This window comes from Crocodylus siamensis, chromosome 1 (genome assembly GCF_052110815.1).
Source record: "Crocodylus siamensis isolate JL-2025a chromosome 1, ASM5211081v1, whole genome shotgun sequence".
NCBI lineage: Eukaryota > Metazoa > Chordata > Crocodylia > Crocodylidae > Crocodylus > Crocodylus siamensis.
This window is the reverse complement of record NC_143395.1, coordinates 422,061,583-422,076,668: the sequence shown is the minus strand read 5'-3', so window position 1 is coordinate 422,076,668 and position 15,086 is coordinate 422,061,583. Positions and strand designations below refer to the sequence as shown.

General features: G+C 45.6%; 1 protein-coding gene across 1 annotated transcript in view; it reads left to right on the top strand.

The window, feature by feature from the left end:
* Nucleotides 1-15,086, top strand: part of LOC149875606 (E3 ubiquitin-protein ligase rnf213-alpha-like) — a 137,517-nt gene that overhangs the window by 59,980 nt on the left and 62,451 nt on the right. The window contains exons 17-22 of the mRNA XM_090031798.1: nucleotides 3,459-3,634; nucleotides 5,788-5,884; nucleotides 5,986-6,100; nucleotides 8,927-9,110; nucleotides 12,212-12,423; nucleotides 14,522-14,623. Of these exons, the coding sequence (XP_089887924.1) occupies nucleotides 3,459-3,634; nucleotides 5,788-5,884; nucleotides 5,986-6,100; nucleotides 8,927-9,110; nucleotides 12,212-12,423; nucleotides 14,522-14,623 (886 nt within the window). The remainder of the gene's footprint in view (nucleotides 1-3,458; nucleotides 3,635-5,787; nucleotides 5,885-5,985; nucleotides 6,101-8,926; nucleotides 9,111-12,211; nucleotides 12,424-14,521; nucleotides 14,624-15,086) is intronic.

Below are 15,086 nucleotides of genomic sequence, written 5' to 3'. Positions count from 1 at the left end.
TCACACTCCTACTTGGTAGCACACAGTATGACCTAGTCAGCTTAACTGAAATGTGGTGGGACTCTACTCATGACTGGGTAGCTTCTTGCTAGATCTGGTCTTAGGAACAGGGGATGATCTCGTGGGGAACCTGTGAGTACACAGTAACCTGGGAGATAGTGACCATCACTTGGTAGAGTTCACTATCCAGTGAAAGGTGAGAAAAATATGCAGTGAGACTAAAGTGTTAGACTTCAGACGGGCCAACTTTAGTAAACTTAGAAGGCTAGTTAGTGAGGTGGCAGAACTCAAGAGCATCAAGCAAATGGGGGTGCAGGAGGGTTGGAGGTTTCTTAAGGGAGTGATCCTTGGGGCACAAAAGTAGTCTATCCCCTTAAGTAGGAAAGGGGGTAAGGGGATAAAAAATCCCCCTTGGCTGAACAGGGATCTCCAAGAAAAACTGGGGGCAAAGAAAAAGATTTATAGGCAGCAGAAGCAGGGGGAAGCCACCAAGGAGCCACTTCCCTGGCATGCAATTGCAGGGAATCAGTTAGGCAGGCCACCACAGGACTGGAGCTTAGGCTGGCTTCAACAATTAAGGACAATAAAAAGTCCTTCTACAGATACATAGTGAGCGAAAGGAAAGTGCAGAGTAACACAGAGCCCCTGCAGGACAAATCAGGTCAGTTGGTGGTTGACACAGGGGGAAAGGCAGAGCTCTTCAATGAGTTCTTTGCTTCACTATTCCTAAGTACTGACCGAGACAATTCCCCCACCTTGAGCATAGACAGAGGTCCAAAAGTCCCCAGACCACCAAAGGTTAGTGCTGACTTAGTTAAGGAGCACTTGGAAGGGCTGGATGGGTACAAGTTACCTGACCTGGATAACCTCCATCCACGGGTGCCGAAGGAATTGGCCAGCGTCAGAGCTGAACCACTGTTTGAGCACTCATGGTGCTCTGGCCAGGTCCCTGAAGACTGGAAAAGGGCCAACATGGTGCCTATTTTTAAGAAGGGGAGAAGGGATGAGCCGGGTAACTTTAGGCCAGTCAGTCTTACCTCTACCGCTGGGAAAATACTAGAAAAAGTCATGAAAGGGCACATTTGTCAAAGCCCTGCAGAGGAAATGATGCTGAAAGGAAATCAGCATGGGTTAGTCACAGGTAGACAAACCTTATAGCCTTTTATGACCAGGTCACACACTCCCTTGACATAGGAGATGAGAACAATGTCATCTACCTGGATTTTAGGAAGGCCTTCGACACAGTTTCACATCCTAGCCTCATAGGGAAGCTAACGGGCTGTGGAGTGGATGCCTTCACAGTCAGGTGGGTGGCCAACTGGCTTAGGGACTGCACCCAGAGAGTGGTGGTTGATGGGTCGTTCTTGGCCTGAAGAGAGGTGGGCAGTGGGGTCCTGCAGGGTTTGGTCCTTAGACCAGTGTTCTTTAATATCTTCATCAGCGATTTGGACGAGGGTGTGGAGAGCACCCTCTCCAGGTTTTCAGATGATACCAAGTTATGGGGCAAAGTTAACACACCAGAGGGCACGGAGCAGATACAGGCTGACCTGGACAGGTTGGATCAATGGACAGAGTAAAATAAGATGCAATTCAACAAAGATAAATGTAAGGTACACCACCTAGGGAGGAGGAATCTCCAGCACACCTACAGGTTCAGGGATGACCTCCTCAGCAGCTCAGAGGCTGAGAGAGATCTTAGAGTCATAGCTGACTCCAAGATGAACATGAGCTGGCAGTGTAATGAGGCCATCAACAAGGCCAATCACACCTTGTCATGCATTAGCAGATGCATGACCAACAGATCAAGGGAGGTTATGCTCCCCATCTATGCAGCATTGGTCAGGCTGTAGTTGGAGTACTGTGTTCAGTTTTGGGTGCTGCACTTCAAGAGGGACATGGAGAATCTGGAGAGAGTTCAGAAGAGGGCCACTCACATGATTAGTGGCCTCCGTGAAAGACCCTATGAGGAGAGGTTAAGAGACCTGGATCTTTTCAGTCTTCACAAGAGATGGCTGAGGTGAGACCTTGTATACACCTATAAGTTTATCAAGGGAGGACAACAGGGAATTGATGATGCACTATTTACCAGAGCACCCCAGGGAGTGACTAGGAATAATGGGGGCAAACTAGTGGAGAGTAGATTTAGATTGGACATTAGGAACAAATGTTTACAATAAGAGTGGCCAGAATCTGGAATGGCGTTTCAAGAGAGGTAGTACTATCACCTAACTTGGAGGTCTTCAAGAGGAAGCTTGACAGTCACCTGGCTGGGGTCATATGACCTTGGTTCTCCTTCCTGCCAGGGACACAATAATCCATTATGGACCCTTCTGACTCTACAATCTATGAGTCTAAGAAGGGACATGATAGCCTTCTTGAAACACTTGGAGGCCTGCCATAAAGAAGAGGGAGAACCTCTTTTCATTCTACCTGCAGAGGGATGGATGCTGAACAATGGCTTTAAGCTGCAGAAAAATAGGTTTAGATTGGAGATCAGAAAAACTCCTCCACTCTTAGAACAGTGAGGCTGTGCAACAGACTGGCTAGGGGAGTTGTGGACTCTCCATCACTGGAGTTTTTAAGAAGAGTTTGGGCAGCCACTGTTCATGTATAAACTAAGTATAGCTATGCCTATTTCTTTTGTTCGTCGCTGCAAGGGGTTTGAAGGGAATAGTGCCCCCGTGCTCCCCTACCTTTTCTGATACAAGTGTCAGGCTTCTTTATTCTTTTAATTTATTTTCATTTATTTTTGTTTCTTCTTACTTTTTTCAATCCTTCCTCAGAGGCATTGGGTGTTAGCTGTAGGCTAGGCTAGGGATTTTGACTGGTCTGGGCCAGTGTTCCTGCTAGGACCTAAAGCCAAAATTTCCTGGTTAGATGATCTTTCCTCTGTTCAGGGTCCAACCAGTCACCATATTTGGGCTCAGAAAGAAATTTTATCTCCTGCTAAGACTGGTATGGAGTGTGGGGGTTATGCCTTCCTCTGTAGTGGGGGGCACAGCCTTTTCGTGGGATCTCTTGAGCATATACTAACAACATTTTACAGAAGCAGGATGTTGGCTGCCATGATCTCCCTGCTTTACCTGTGGCAGGATCAGGTGCGATGTCCTGTGTTATGTCAGGGTCAATGGTCATCTTACTAAGAGGGTAGACAATGGATTTGTGTAGGATGGTTTGGATAGGGATGTTTCTGCCTCAGGCAGGGGATTGGACTAAAAGACCTCTCAAAGTTCCTGAACAAAAATCAGTTTACTCTCTGGACTTTGGGATTTGCTATCTATTAGCATTTCAAAACCTTTTCCTGGACAGTTGTTCCAATAGTCCTTTACCTGGTTGGGAATGGCTTTTTCTTTGTATGGATTTATTTAGTGTAGTTATCAGCCATTTAGTTGCAATCATACTCTGATTTTATTTGCTATGTTAAATTCTGTTTTGCTTCTTGCATTTTTTTACTGTAGGGAGGCAGTGGAAAATTGCAACAAATTCCGAAGGAAGTGCAACTCTTTCTTTGTGGAGTTTGTCAGCAGTTATTGCTTTGGGGGTAGAAACCCTCCACCTGCAAAGGTCATTGAACAACTGTTCAAGTTTGTAGTCTGCAAGCCCTCAAACTCAGAACACCCAGAATCAAGGTGTGGTAAGTACAGTCTCACCAGCCCCACCCATTCAAATATCAGAGGTAAGATCCATGAATTCCTGAGTTCAAAAACCAATTTTGGGTGCTTTTTATTTGCCTTTGGTGTAGAAGCATGTGTATTTCATTTTTTTAAAATGTTTTTCACCCCAACCATAAGTACTAGAAACCTAGGGAAAATAAATCTAGGCCCCTTGCCCTTGCCCCCTGGAACTTCTTTCCTTTGCAGCCCCTTTCGACTCTTCTTACTGTCAGACCCTGATCTCCCTAAGCCCATGGGAGTGAGAAGCAAATTTGAAAAAAATGGCCTTGAAAATAAATGTAGCCGTAGTAATTTGCATATAGTACCCATAAACGTAGTTCACCCAGAATTGATGTATTTCACCTTTTTTGAAACTGCTGCCAATTTTAGCATATGCACTCCATAAACACACTATTAAACAGCACTTTGGCATTTATATATAATACAAATTATGCATGATATGAGTCCAAAGCAAAAAGGGTCCGGGTTTATTCTAGAGTCCGTTGGGCTGGGCACCAGTGGAGTCAACAGTATTTCAAGTCACAACTCAACATTTCTCAGTATGTGTGTGTGCTCCAGATACTTCCCAAAAAGAAGCCATGTACTAATTAGCCCCCCTCTCATGACTGGAATCAGGTGTTTTTGTCATGAGTCCTCGGATCCTCCAAAAATGTGTATGCAGGTGAGGTGCAGGGCAACTTGGTCCAGTTTCACCTCATAGGGTGCATCTCTACATGCAGACCCAAATGTTTCCAGGGGCACAAAGTACTATTGCTTTGTGCCTCAGGGCACACCCTTGCACATGTGCTCTGCCATGTGCCAGATTGTCCCATTTAGGGTTGAGGAGGATGAAGCCAGCACAGGTGCTGTTCTCAGCAGCCTTACTGGGGGTCCTGAGTGTCTCACGGGGCAGTAGAGGTGCTGATCCAGCTGCATGGAGCCTGAAGGTGTGAGTGAAGAGGAAGGCAAAATGTGTTTTTAGGGTAGTGGCTCACCATGACTTGACAGAAAGATGGCACTGAGGGGGCCTGAGCATAATATGCACTAACATAAATCTTATTTAGCTAGGTTGCAGTAATCTATCCTTGTTGTAGGTTCCCATCAGCATGTTTTCTCCATATGGGCCCTGCCCTTTATAATCATGCTCAGCATTAGCTTTATTTAATTAACAGTTGGTTTCCATTGTTGAGCACATATGCTTCAGCAGCAGTTTAATGAGAGACCGCATATTGATGAGGTTTCCTTATATGTGACTGTAGCATGAAAAGCTTTTTTCAGTGCTGACTGGGGGAAAAAACCTTATCTTATATTCAAGTATATGTGGTGACATTTACAAAGTGCCTACTTCTTACTCAAGCACGTTGGTTCTGATGCAGACCTTTGTTTGCTTAAATTATATGCAGGCTATATACTCAGCACTTTCCTTTTCCTATAGAGTTGGTTGCAGGGCTGAGACCTGTTTCACTTATGCCATGCAATTTGCAAATAGGGGAATTTGAATACCTTCAAATGCCTGAAGGATGGTTACAGTATAGCTGGAGATGGACAATTCTCTTTGGTCACAGGGGATAGAATTTGAAGCAATCACCTGAAGCTGCCTCAGGGGAAATGTAGTTTAGAGTTTAGGAGGAACTGTCTGACTCAGGGTGTTCAAGCATTGAAACAGGCTGCCTTGAGAAATTCATCTCCATCCTTGGAAGTTTTCAAGAGCAGGTTAGACAGACACTTGACTTGGATGCTTCAGTCAGGGACAATCCTGCCTTGAGCAGAGAGTGGGACTAGATGACCTCCTGAAGTTCCTTCCAGCACTGCTTTCCTATGATGGTCCCCCCCACCCACCACCTGCCCTCCAGCCTCAGACTGTAAGCAGGAAGATGAGCAATGAGTAGGCTCAGTCTACATGCTCACACAAATATATCCATCCAGCTGGGGTAGACTGAAAACTCCCAGGTCCATGGCTAGAAAACTCCCATTTAGGTGTGCAAAGGGAAAGGGAAAAGCACCATTGGAGCTGGGAATGATTTGCTCACACTGAGAAACTGAGCATGTGATCACCAAAGAAGTCATAGATTGATGTACATTCTTTGTATATTTTCTCAGAAGAAACTTAATCCAATTTATTCTTTGATTTTAGTATACAAAGCCACAAGTGACCTGTCACCCTTTGAAGAGTGCATGGATCCAAGTCCTACTGTTAAATCCTGCCTTCTCAAAATGTTGCTGCAATGCAGGTTGGATTTCCTGTTCATTCCTAGCCCTCTCCTCATGTATCCTGGGTTGGTCTGGGAGTGGGATGTAAGCTATGTGATATTCCATATCGCTTTCCTCATAGACTCGATGATGTGAAGACTCACCTTCAGGAATACATCTCCTTGATGGAAGGAGTAATAACCTCAAACCAAAGCATCCGGGATGATTTCTACTTCATGGTGGTACGCTGTTTTGAGGTGAGTTTTATGTCTCACCCATAAAACTGATTAAATAAAGACACTAAGGGTGCATCCAGATGAGCCCACAGTTGCCTCTTGTGGCATCTCAAAGCAGTTTGAGATGCCACAGGAGGCACGCTGGGAACAAAAATAACATTCCCTGCACTGCATATTTGCAGTGAAGGCTCAAAATTTGATACCTGGAAATCCACAGAAAAAAACTGCAGGGCAGGGAATGGTCCAGAACCATGCCCCAAGACAACTGGGAAGCTGATCCTCCAGAGAGACACTCTGGTTTCTGGCCAGAGTGTCTCTACTGTGCTTCTGCTGCCCCAATAGAGGTGGAGGGGCTGCAGCTTGGCGCACTCAAGGGTCATGCACTCCAGGGTCTCCCTCTGCCTGCAGAAGGGGCAGGAGACCTAGAAGCTCCTGAAGGCAAGTAGCCCTGAGGAGCTTGTCAGGGAAGGTTTTAATACTGCTGGGGCCAGCACAGGTGCTGCAGATTCGTGAGGAACTAGGCAGGGTCATTTTGTCCCAAGTGGCACAACTTGCCCCACACCAAAGTGCATATCCAGGCATGTGAGCTGAGGCAAAAATCCCCTGTGCAAATTTGTACCACTTATTTGAAATGCTGCAAGTGCACATGCCTGCATGTGTGGATGTAAAATGCCTGATTAAAGAGTATCTGTACAACCAGAACACAGCCTCTTTGATACATTTTTTAAATATAAGACTACACATTGGAGGGTTTTATTTGCTTGTTTGTTTTTGGAGGGTTGTTTTTTTTTTTTATAGACCCTCTGCTTCAGTAGTGAATGGGCATTTTTTCTGAACACTGCACTGAATTCAAACTTATGCATTTCCTCAAGGCTACATCTCTGGTGCTTTCACCACAGTGCTTGTGCACTGAACAGTCAGTCAATTCATCTTCAAGATATGCTGTTGTTATCTCCATTTTATATCTGTGAAATAGAGGCACTGTGGCATTTAGGTCAGTTTATAAAATTTCCCACAATTTTTTAGTGCCCAAGTTGAGGTACCCAGTGCTGGTTTTCAGTATCTGTGGTTCAGAGAAGAGTTTGTCTCTTGTGGTTGGACATCTTCAAATCAGAGCCAATCCTATTTCACAATTTGATGTCTTGATGGACTTAAGCACAAAGACTAAGCCCTACTCCACCCTTCTCAAGTCCCAGAATAAATACCCACACATGTCACTTCTGTTTGTGTGAACTTAGTCTTGAGAGTGTTTAACAAAATGTGGTGCAATAATGGACTCTCAGGGCACATTCCAATGAGTATGTAGGGTCACGTGTTTCCCACGGAACAAATAGCACCAGCATATCTGTGCTGCTGCTATTTGTCCTTGTGTGCACTCCTGCATGTGAACTCTGGTGCATAGCAATTCGCCCTGGGTGGAGTAGGGGAGGATGGGCCCAGCACCTGGCCTGGTCCCAGCAGCCTTACCTGGGGCCGTGGGGGCCTCAAGGGGCATCAGCAGTGCTGAGATGGCTGCTCAGAGCCTGGGTGGCAGCCAGAGTGTGGCTCTGACCAGGCTCTGTCTTTCTTGGTGCACGCTGCTGCCTCATGCACAGTACTGCTTTTTCAGCAGTGTTTTTCTTTATACTGGGATCTCCCAGTGTCAAAAAAACCTGCTACAGTGCAAATTAGCACTGTGGTGAATAGGTTCACATGTGCTACAAGTAGTTGGAGGTGTCTCAGATGGGTTTGAGGGACAACAAACTGCATGTGCGTGCTCATTGGAAGGCACCCTCAAAGGCTTCAACAAAATGGAATAGGATTTCACTAAGGTATCTACACCCACTTATATGCTTAATAAATGGAACAGAATCTGGATCTATGTGCAACCACTGGGCACCTAAAGAGGCTTTCAAGGGATGAGAAGTGGGGTTTGGGACGGAAGCAGATGTGGAAAGAGGAAAGATGCAGGAGTTTTTGCATGTGGGCCATTACTATTAATTTATAACTTTGTTTAAAAATAACAAGTTTCTTTTGTTGTTGTTGTTGTTGGCTTCAGGTTATTACTATGTCACCTAAGTGGGGAAAGGAAAAAAATCTAGGTTTCAACAACTGAGACTGGGTGTATCTGCATGTGCAATTAATGTGCATGAATCAACTCTGGAGCTTATTGCTCTGGAATGTATTATGTCTGGGCACTATGTCTGCTTTGATATCAGCAATATTCCTGCCCAGAGAAGAGTGGTTGATTTTTGAAGACTTGATGAACTTTTGAGGTCCCTTCCAGCCTTCAATCTCTATGATTCTATGTTTCACATGCACCTGGGACCATGGCATACTGAGCTGGATCAGAGCAGCCCCAGCTGGTAGGGGCTTTCAGGGGTCAGCCTGCCAGCCCAAGGCTGTTCCCCTTGGCTCCGTGTGCTGCAGAGCCCCCACACTGAAGCATCCTCTTGCCCCAGTCAGCTGGGGCAGCATCTACATGTTCACTGCTACACAGTAAAAAACTCCACAGCAGGATAGTTCTTGTACATATGAGTACTACCCTGCTGCTGCAGAGTAAATTAATTTACTTCAGCCTAATAAGGGCACACATGTAGACACACAACATTTACTGTGCAGCTGATTAGTCTACTGGGCAGTAAACATCTTGTGTAGATGCACCCACTGTCACACTGTCTATGCCTGTTTCTTGTAGACTAACAAAGTAGATACGTATAGCACAAGCTTTGTGGGCTGAAACTCACTTCATCAGCGATGAAGATGCAGATGATACGTAGTATGGCTAACTCTCTCTACACCTGTTTCCACAGAAATGTTGTCTGGTCACAGTACAGTTCTTGAAAATGTTCTCTCCTCACTGAACAGGATTTTATCTACTCCTCCTTCCAAGAAGATGCCAGCCAGAAGGCTGAGAACTACATCACCAATGCAGACCTGACTACTCCCAGCTGTACTGAAGCTACAGAAGTTGACTCCCTGCAGTTGATTGCAAGGCTCCGACTGGCCATCAGTCATGTCGCAACTGTGCTTGGTACAGAGCTTCTGAATGGTGAGTGGAGCTGCTCCATTTTTAAAGCACGAGTGGGTGCATCTACGCATTCATTCATTAATGCACTGTAGTCACTGAGCATTAAGTTTAGTACTTGGCTAACCTATTACTAAATCAGTGCACAGTAACACATGACTTTTTAGTAGAGGTGCACTGATACATCGGTCCATATCATATGGATGGCTACAGGGTGGGCTACAGTCACTCCAAAATTCACCGTAGCCTCCTGAGTTTGTCGAAGTATACCCTTCTGAAATCTAGGTCTTGTGTTCTATTCATTGGAATCCCAGCCTTCTGGTGGATGGTGAACCTAAACAGAGTATGATCACTGCCTCCCAGAGTACCTCCAATCTTCAGGTCCCCTACCTTGTCCTCCCCTTTTGTAAGCACTAAGTCCAGAGTAGCTATACTCCTAGTTGGTCCTTCAACAACCTGTGACAGGAACAGGTCATCAGTAGCTGCCAAAAAATTAGCTGACTTGGTGGAGCTGGCTGAATGGTCCTCCCAAGAGATGTCAGAGTAGTTGAAGTCACCTGTGACAATCAGGTCTTTAGTTCTGGCTACCTCAGCCCTTGCATCTTGACCCAGAGGGTCTTGAGAGATCTCTTCCTGCTATCAAACCTGACCTCTCTCACATAGAGGGCCACCTCTCCTCCCTTCTTCCCAACTCAATCCCTCCTGTAGAGCTTATAGCCCTCAATATCCACTGCCCGATCATACATGTCATCCCACCAGGTCTCCATCAGCTCAATGAGATCAAAATCTTCATCTGCCAGGAGGAGAGCCAGTTCATCCTGTTTGTTGCCCGTGCCTCTTCCATTTCCATAAAGGGTAGTTGAAGTCACCCATGACAATCAGGTCTTTAGTTCTGGCTACCTCAGCCCTTGAATTTTGACCTAGAGGGTTTCAAGCCAGAGTAGAGCAGGGCACAAACACCAGCACACATTGCTCACAACAGCTTTATTCAAAATGGAGACAGCTTTTGACAAGGGGCCTTACACCATAAAAGACGGGGTCCTGCACTGAACAATAGGTTTATCCTACATTTATACACTTTGGTTTATACTCATTAACATTAACTGCTCCTTTGTCCCACCTTCTGTTTCACCCATTTGTCCTCCCATCTCAAGGTCCACCCTTGTTTACTGTTTGCTTCATTAGCATGGAATCGCTTATGCATTTCATTCATTTACATGACTTCTTGCTATGAGTGCAGGTCTAAGCCCTTGACTTCTCTTCTTCGGTCAATGGGCAGACTTTGACCAAAACCTGGAAGCTTTTCGAGGCTTCTTCACCAATCACCACTCACCTTTTTGCATATGTTCATCTTGGATTCTGTTACCAATTACATGTTGTTTTTTACATTCCAGTCTGTTTTTCTGTCTCATGTTGTACCATCTTCCACCTTTTTGGGCCCCTGTATCTTATCTCATTTCTCGCTGTAGCTGGTTCACAGCACAGACTCACACAGATCCACGTGCTGCTTTTCCCTCAGAAAATGGTTGACATAGTTAAAATGGTTACTTAGCATAAGGAAATAGCTGGCCTGGATACTATTCTGCCTTGTGGTCAGCAGCTCTGCTAGGCCACAGGTCATGCCTTGTATTCTCCTGGAAACTCTTTTTATGGCCACTCAAATAAGTACTGGAAAAAAAATTACATCTCAAGATCTAAAATCATAGAATCAAAGAATTTAAAGGGACCTCAAGGATTATCTGATCTAAACCCCTGCAAAAGTTTAATTTGGATAGAACACTGAATGAATGAATGCTTTTCCTAAATCTCCCCTGTCCTGTTCTTATCCAGGCCCCTCCTGAAATCCTCCACTGAAGGAGATTTGTCCATGTCCTGTGCAGTCTATTCTACTGCCATTTTAACTGGAAGAACATCTTTCCTACCAGCTAATCTGGAAGCTTCTGGAGGCTACAAACTAGTCAGGGGGGATCTTTACAAACTAGTCAGGGGGAATCAGCAGGCACTGGGGAAGTCCCTGTTCCCCCAAGCACCACCAGGAGTGACCAGGAATAGCGGTCACAAGCTGGCAGAGGAGAGGTTTAGGCTAGATATCAGGAGGCGCTACTTCACGGTCAGGGCGGCTAGGATCTGGACCCAACTTCTGAGAGAAGTGGTGCAGGCTCCTACCCTGGGGGTGTTTAAGAGGAAGCTGGATGAACACCTTGCTGGGGTTGTTTGACCCCAGTGCTCTTTCCTGCCATGGCAGGGGGTTGGACTAGATGCTCTGCTCAGGTCCCTTCCAACCCTAGAAACTATGAAACTATTAAACTAATCTGTTTCTATTTTGCTGCAATTTAAATCCATCGATGTATATGCTGCCCTCAGTGGCATGAAGTTACAGCTGTTCTCTCTCTTTCATTTTCAGCCTTTCCTTTCATCACCTTTTAGCCTATTTGAAAATTACTGATCCAAGCCCCTCCCCGCCAGATAAATATGCCTAGTTCTTTCAACCTTTCCTCATGGGGCTTTCCTTCCAACCCATTCACAGTTTTTGTTCCAACTTTTGCCTCCACCTTGTCCACATCCTTCTTGAAATGTGTGGCCCAGAATTCTACACAATACTTCAGAAGAGTCCTAGCTGGATCCAGGCCACAAAGGGATTTTGTCCTTTCCATGGTGGGTCCCCTGTTCCTGCCTGTCCCATGTGCTGTCTGGTCCATGATGCACCCTGCCACCCCTGGGCTTGCAGTGGGGATGGGGTGGCTCAGTGGCCAGACTCCATTTCCCAGCAGCTCTAGTGGTGATGGGTCCCTCTGGATACCACTGTCACCAGCCATAGCCCTATCAAGATAAGCCAGGATCCACATGGGCAGGGCCCAAGACCTGGGCTGAGTGCACAGCCCTGGCCCCAGCCGTGGCCCACCTGACATTGGGGGTTGAGATCTCTGCAGTGCCCATCCTGGACCTGCCTGCTCTGGCCATGATGATCCAGGGGAGGGGGGTGCTTCCCTGGCCTACAACAGCTCCCCCAAACTCCGTATGTGGCTCATAGGTCCAAATAATTGCCCATCCCTGGTTTAGAATGTTTAAAAGCTAAGAAGTGGTGTGGCTTTGGCTTGAGGCTAAAACATAAATCTGTTTGGCAGCTGCAGTTCCAACTACGGGGGTGAACCATGAAGTTGCAGAGAAACATCATGCCCTTGTGAATTCCATGAAAAATCTGGTGCAAAATGCCCACACACTATGGCCCCAAATATTTCTAATTAGGGCCCTTTTTAACATCCATGGGCTAAACAAAATGAAGACGGTCCTTGAAAGAGAGCGATGGATTTTGCCAAGAGGATGTGAAACTTCAGAGGTAAATCTCTGTTCAGAAGTTGTGAGAATTTTGTACTGACAGAAACTGGCTGAGGATTTGGGCACACTTTCTCTGGGATGGTGAATTAATACTTTCGGTGGCAAATTTTCAGCCTTTGGAAACCAAGGATGTTATCAAAATTCCTGAATTTTTTAATGTTATTATGTGATTTTGGGGTTTATTTTTTTAAATGATTTTGGTGTTTACCTAGTAGTTCACTGCAGAAAAGACCTTCACTATGGAGCCAAACCCTATTTCACTGTCGTGTATTTCAGTGCCACTTACACCCCTGCCAAGAAGAAAACAGAAACTATTCTGTTTCACTTCATCTATTGCACATTAAACGTCAGGTGTAGGGAAAACAGTAGAGGGTGGTAGGACAAGGGAATTGTCCATTTCATTTAACCAGACTCCTCCCACTTTGCACTGTTCCTGACTCCACACATATACCCCTCCTGGCTTCACAATGGGACAGAGTCAGGACGAGTCTGCCAGGAGGAAATGCCTAGCCCATGATGTGGTGGCTAGGACATTTTGGGTATGATTACACAAGGTGTTTACCGTGTAGTAGACTAATTTACTGTGCACTAAAGCATCATCATCTGCATGTGTGCAGCAAATAGGCCAGCACTAATTTACTTTGGCATAGGATAGTCCTGTCAGACACAAGTACTATCTGATGGCAGAGTAAATTAGTGTTGTAACATATGGCTTAGTTAAGTCTGGCTTAAATTGAGTATATTCGGTCGCATTAATTGCACGTGTAGATGTGACCTTTGTCAGATGGGAGGTGCAGGTTCATAATGCACTTTGGGTGAATAAATCCTCAAATCCAAGCCTCCTACTCCCTAGCCAAGTGAGTTAAACCCCAGCACCTGGGCTAAAGGAGGAGAGAGTTCTCATTCCCCCAGTCACTAGTTATGGTGCTCTAGAGACTTAGGTGCAGTTAATCTCCTCCTGTACTCAAGTCCATAGGTAATGTCTAACAAAAGAGGTTGTTGCCTTTGAAAATCCATGCCTCTCTGAACCAGTTAGTCTCTAAGGTGGCATGTTGCCCTAACTTCTGTTTCTACCCAAGCGATCCTCCTTGGCCAGAGTGGAGCTTTCTGAGCATGCTCAGAAGGATGTGTGTAGCTGTGCAGAGGTACATTAGAAATAAAATTGACAGAAGTGCCACAGATGCCACTTACATTGCTGCATGTGGGTAGATTAGTAGATCTTGGTCTAAGGACCTTGTTACATCTTACACTGAAAGCTGCAACTAATGGTAATTGGTTTAATGTTGTTCAGCTTAGTGGAGCAGTTACACCATAAGGTGAAAAATCCTGCTCTGACTGTCCTTCCCCTGCACAGCTGTGACTTGCCACGAGGGTCTTGGTGAGCATGGGCAGGACTAGGAGCTAGGGGAAGGACCAGCTTGCTGCTCCCACTGGGCAGAGCAAGTGCTGCAGCCCCAGAGCATCTGGTGGCTGAATTCTGGTGCCTCACACTGCTGTTCAGACTGGCTATGCTCTTGCCGGGCAGGAGGCACCGCACCATGGGTGCTGCACACCCTGGGGCTGCAGCGCTTGCTCTGCCCAAAGTGCCCAGGGAGTGAGGTGCTGTGCCTGACCCTGCTGTGCACGGGCATCCCCACTTTCCTTGACTCAGGAGGGGCCACTGCATCCTGTGATCCTGGAGGACTTCAACTTCGGTGGAAGAGCTGTTGAGAAGGGCCACACCTTAAAGGAACAGTAACAAAATTAGATGGATTAGAGCTAATCCTGCTCTGGAGTGGCATAACCTTAAAGTGACTAACAAGTACTTTAAGCCATGTAAGAGGTGTTAACAGGCAACCTTTCCAGAGCTCCAGAAGCCACCTAAAATTACTGTGTAACAAGGTCCTCATAAAAATGAAGTGGGATTTGGCTTTAGCATAATGCAAGTGATAAAATGATCAATTAGTAACTAAGAATGCACCATTTTAAAGTCAAAGAAAAACATGTGGATTGTCCTTCAAGTGTAATTGGACATGGTTACTGACCTTTTGGTGTGTAATGATCTTAATGCTCCTGCTATGGACATAGCCACCTTCTGATTAAAACATTAATTCCCTTAGTGCAAGGACGTCAGGTCCAATGAAGCCCTGATGATTTCAGCAATAGACAAAGCAAAGCACCATCTTGAAAATGCAAAATCAGAAGCAGCCAAGCATCTGACTGTGAGTACTCATTTTACATCCAATGTAAAATATCTCAGTTTGATTTCTGTTGCATCAGCTGAACCCAGAAGAGAGATCTCCTTGTTATGATATACATGAGACAAGGATTTGCCCCATAGGATGGGAATGGTTTTAGTCAGAGTCTCATTTCTTTGCTAGCTCCTCTGCACAGGATGATTTACACCAGAATCATGAGAGATGTCAAGGATTGGGGATCTGAGGAAGACAAAGGGAAGTGCAGGTCCCTTCAAAAATAAAATCAGCTACCAGATGACAAACACAGATGGCAAAAAGGACAGGGAAAGAGAGAAACAACTTAGTGTAGAGGAAGAACAGGTTGGGGATTCCTTAGAGAAGTCAGATGTTTTCAGATCAGCATGGCCAGATGGGATGCACCCTAGAGTACTGAAACAATTGAGGTTATTTCAAAGCTATTAGCCACCTTCTTTGAGAGCTCTTGGTA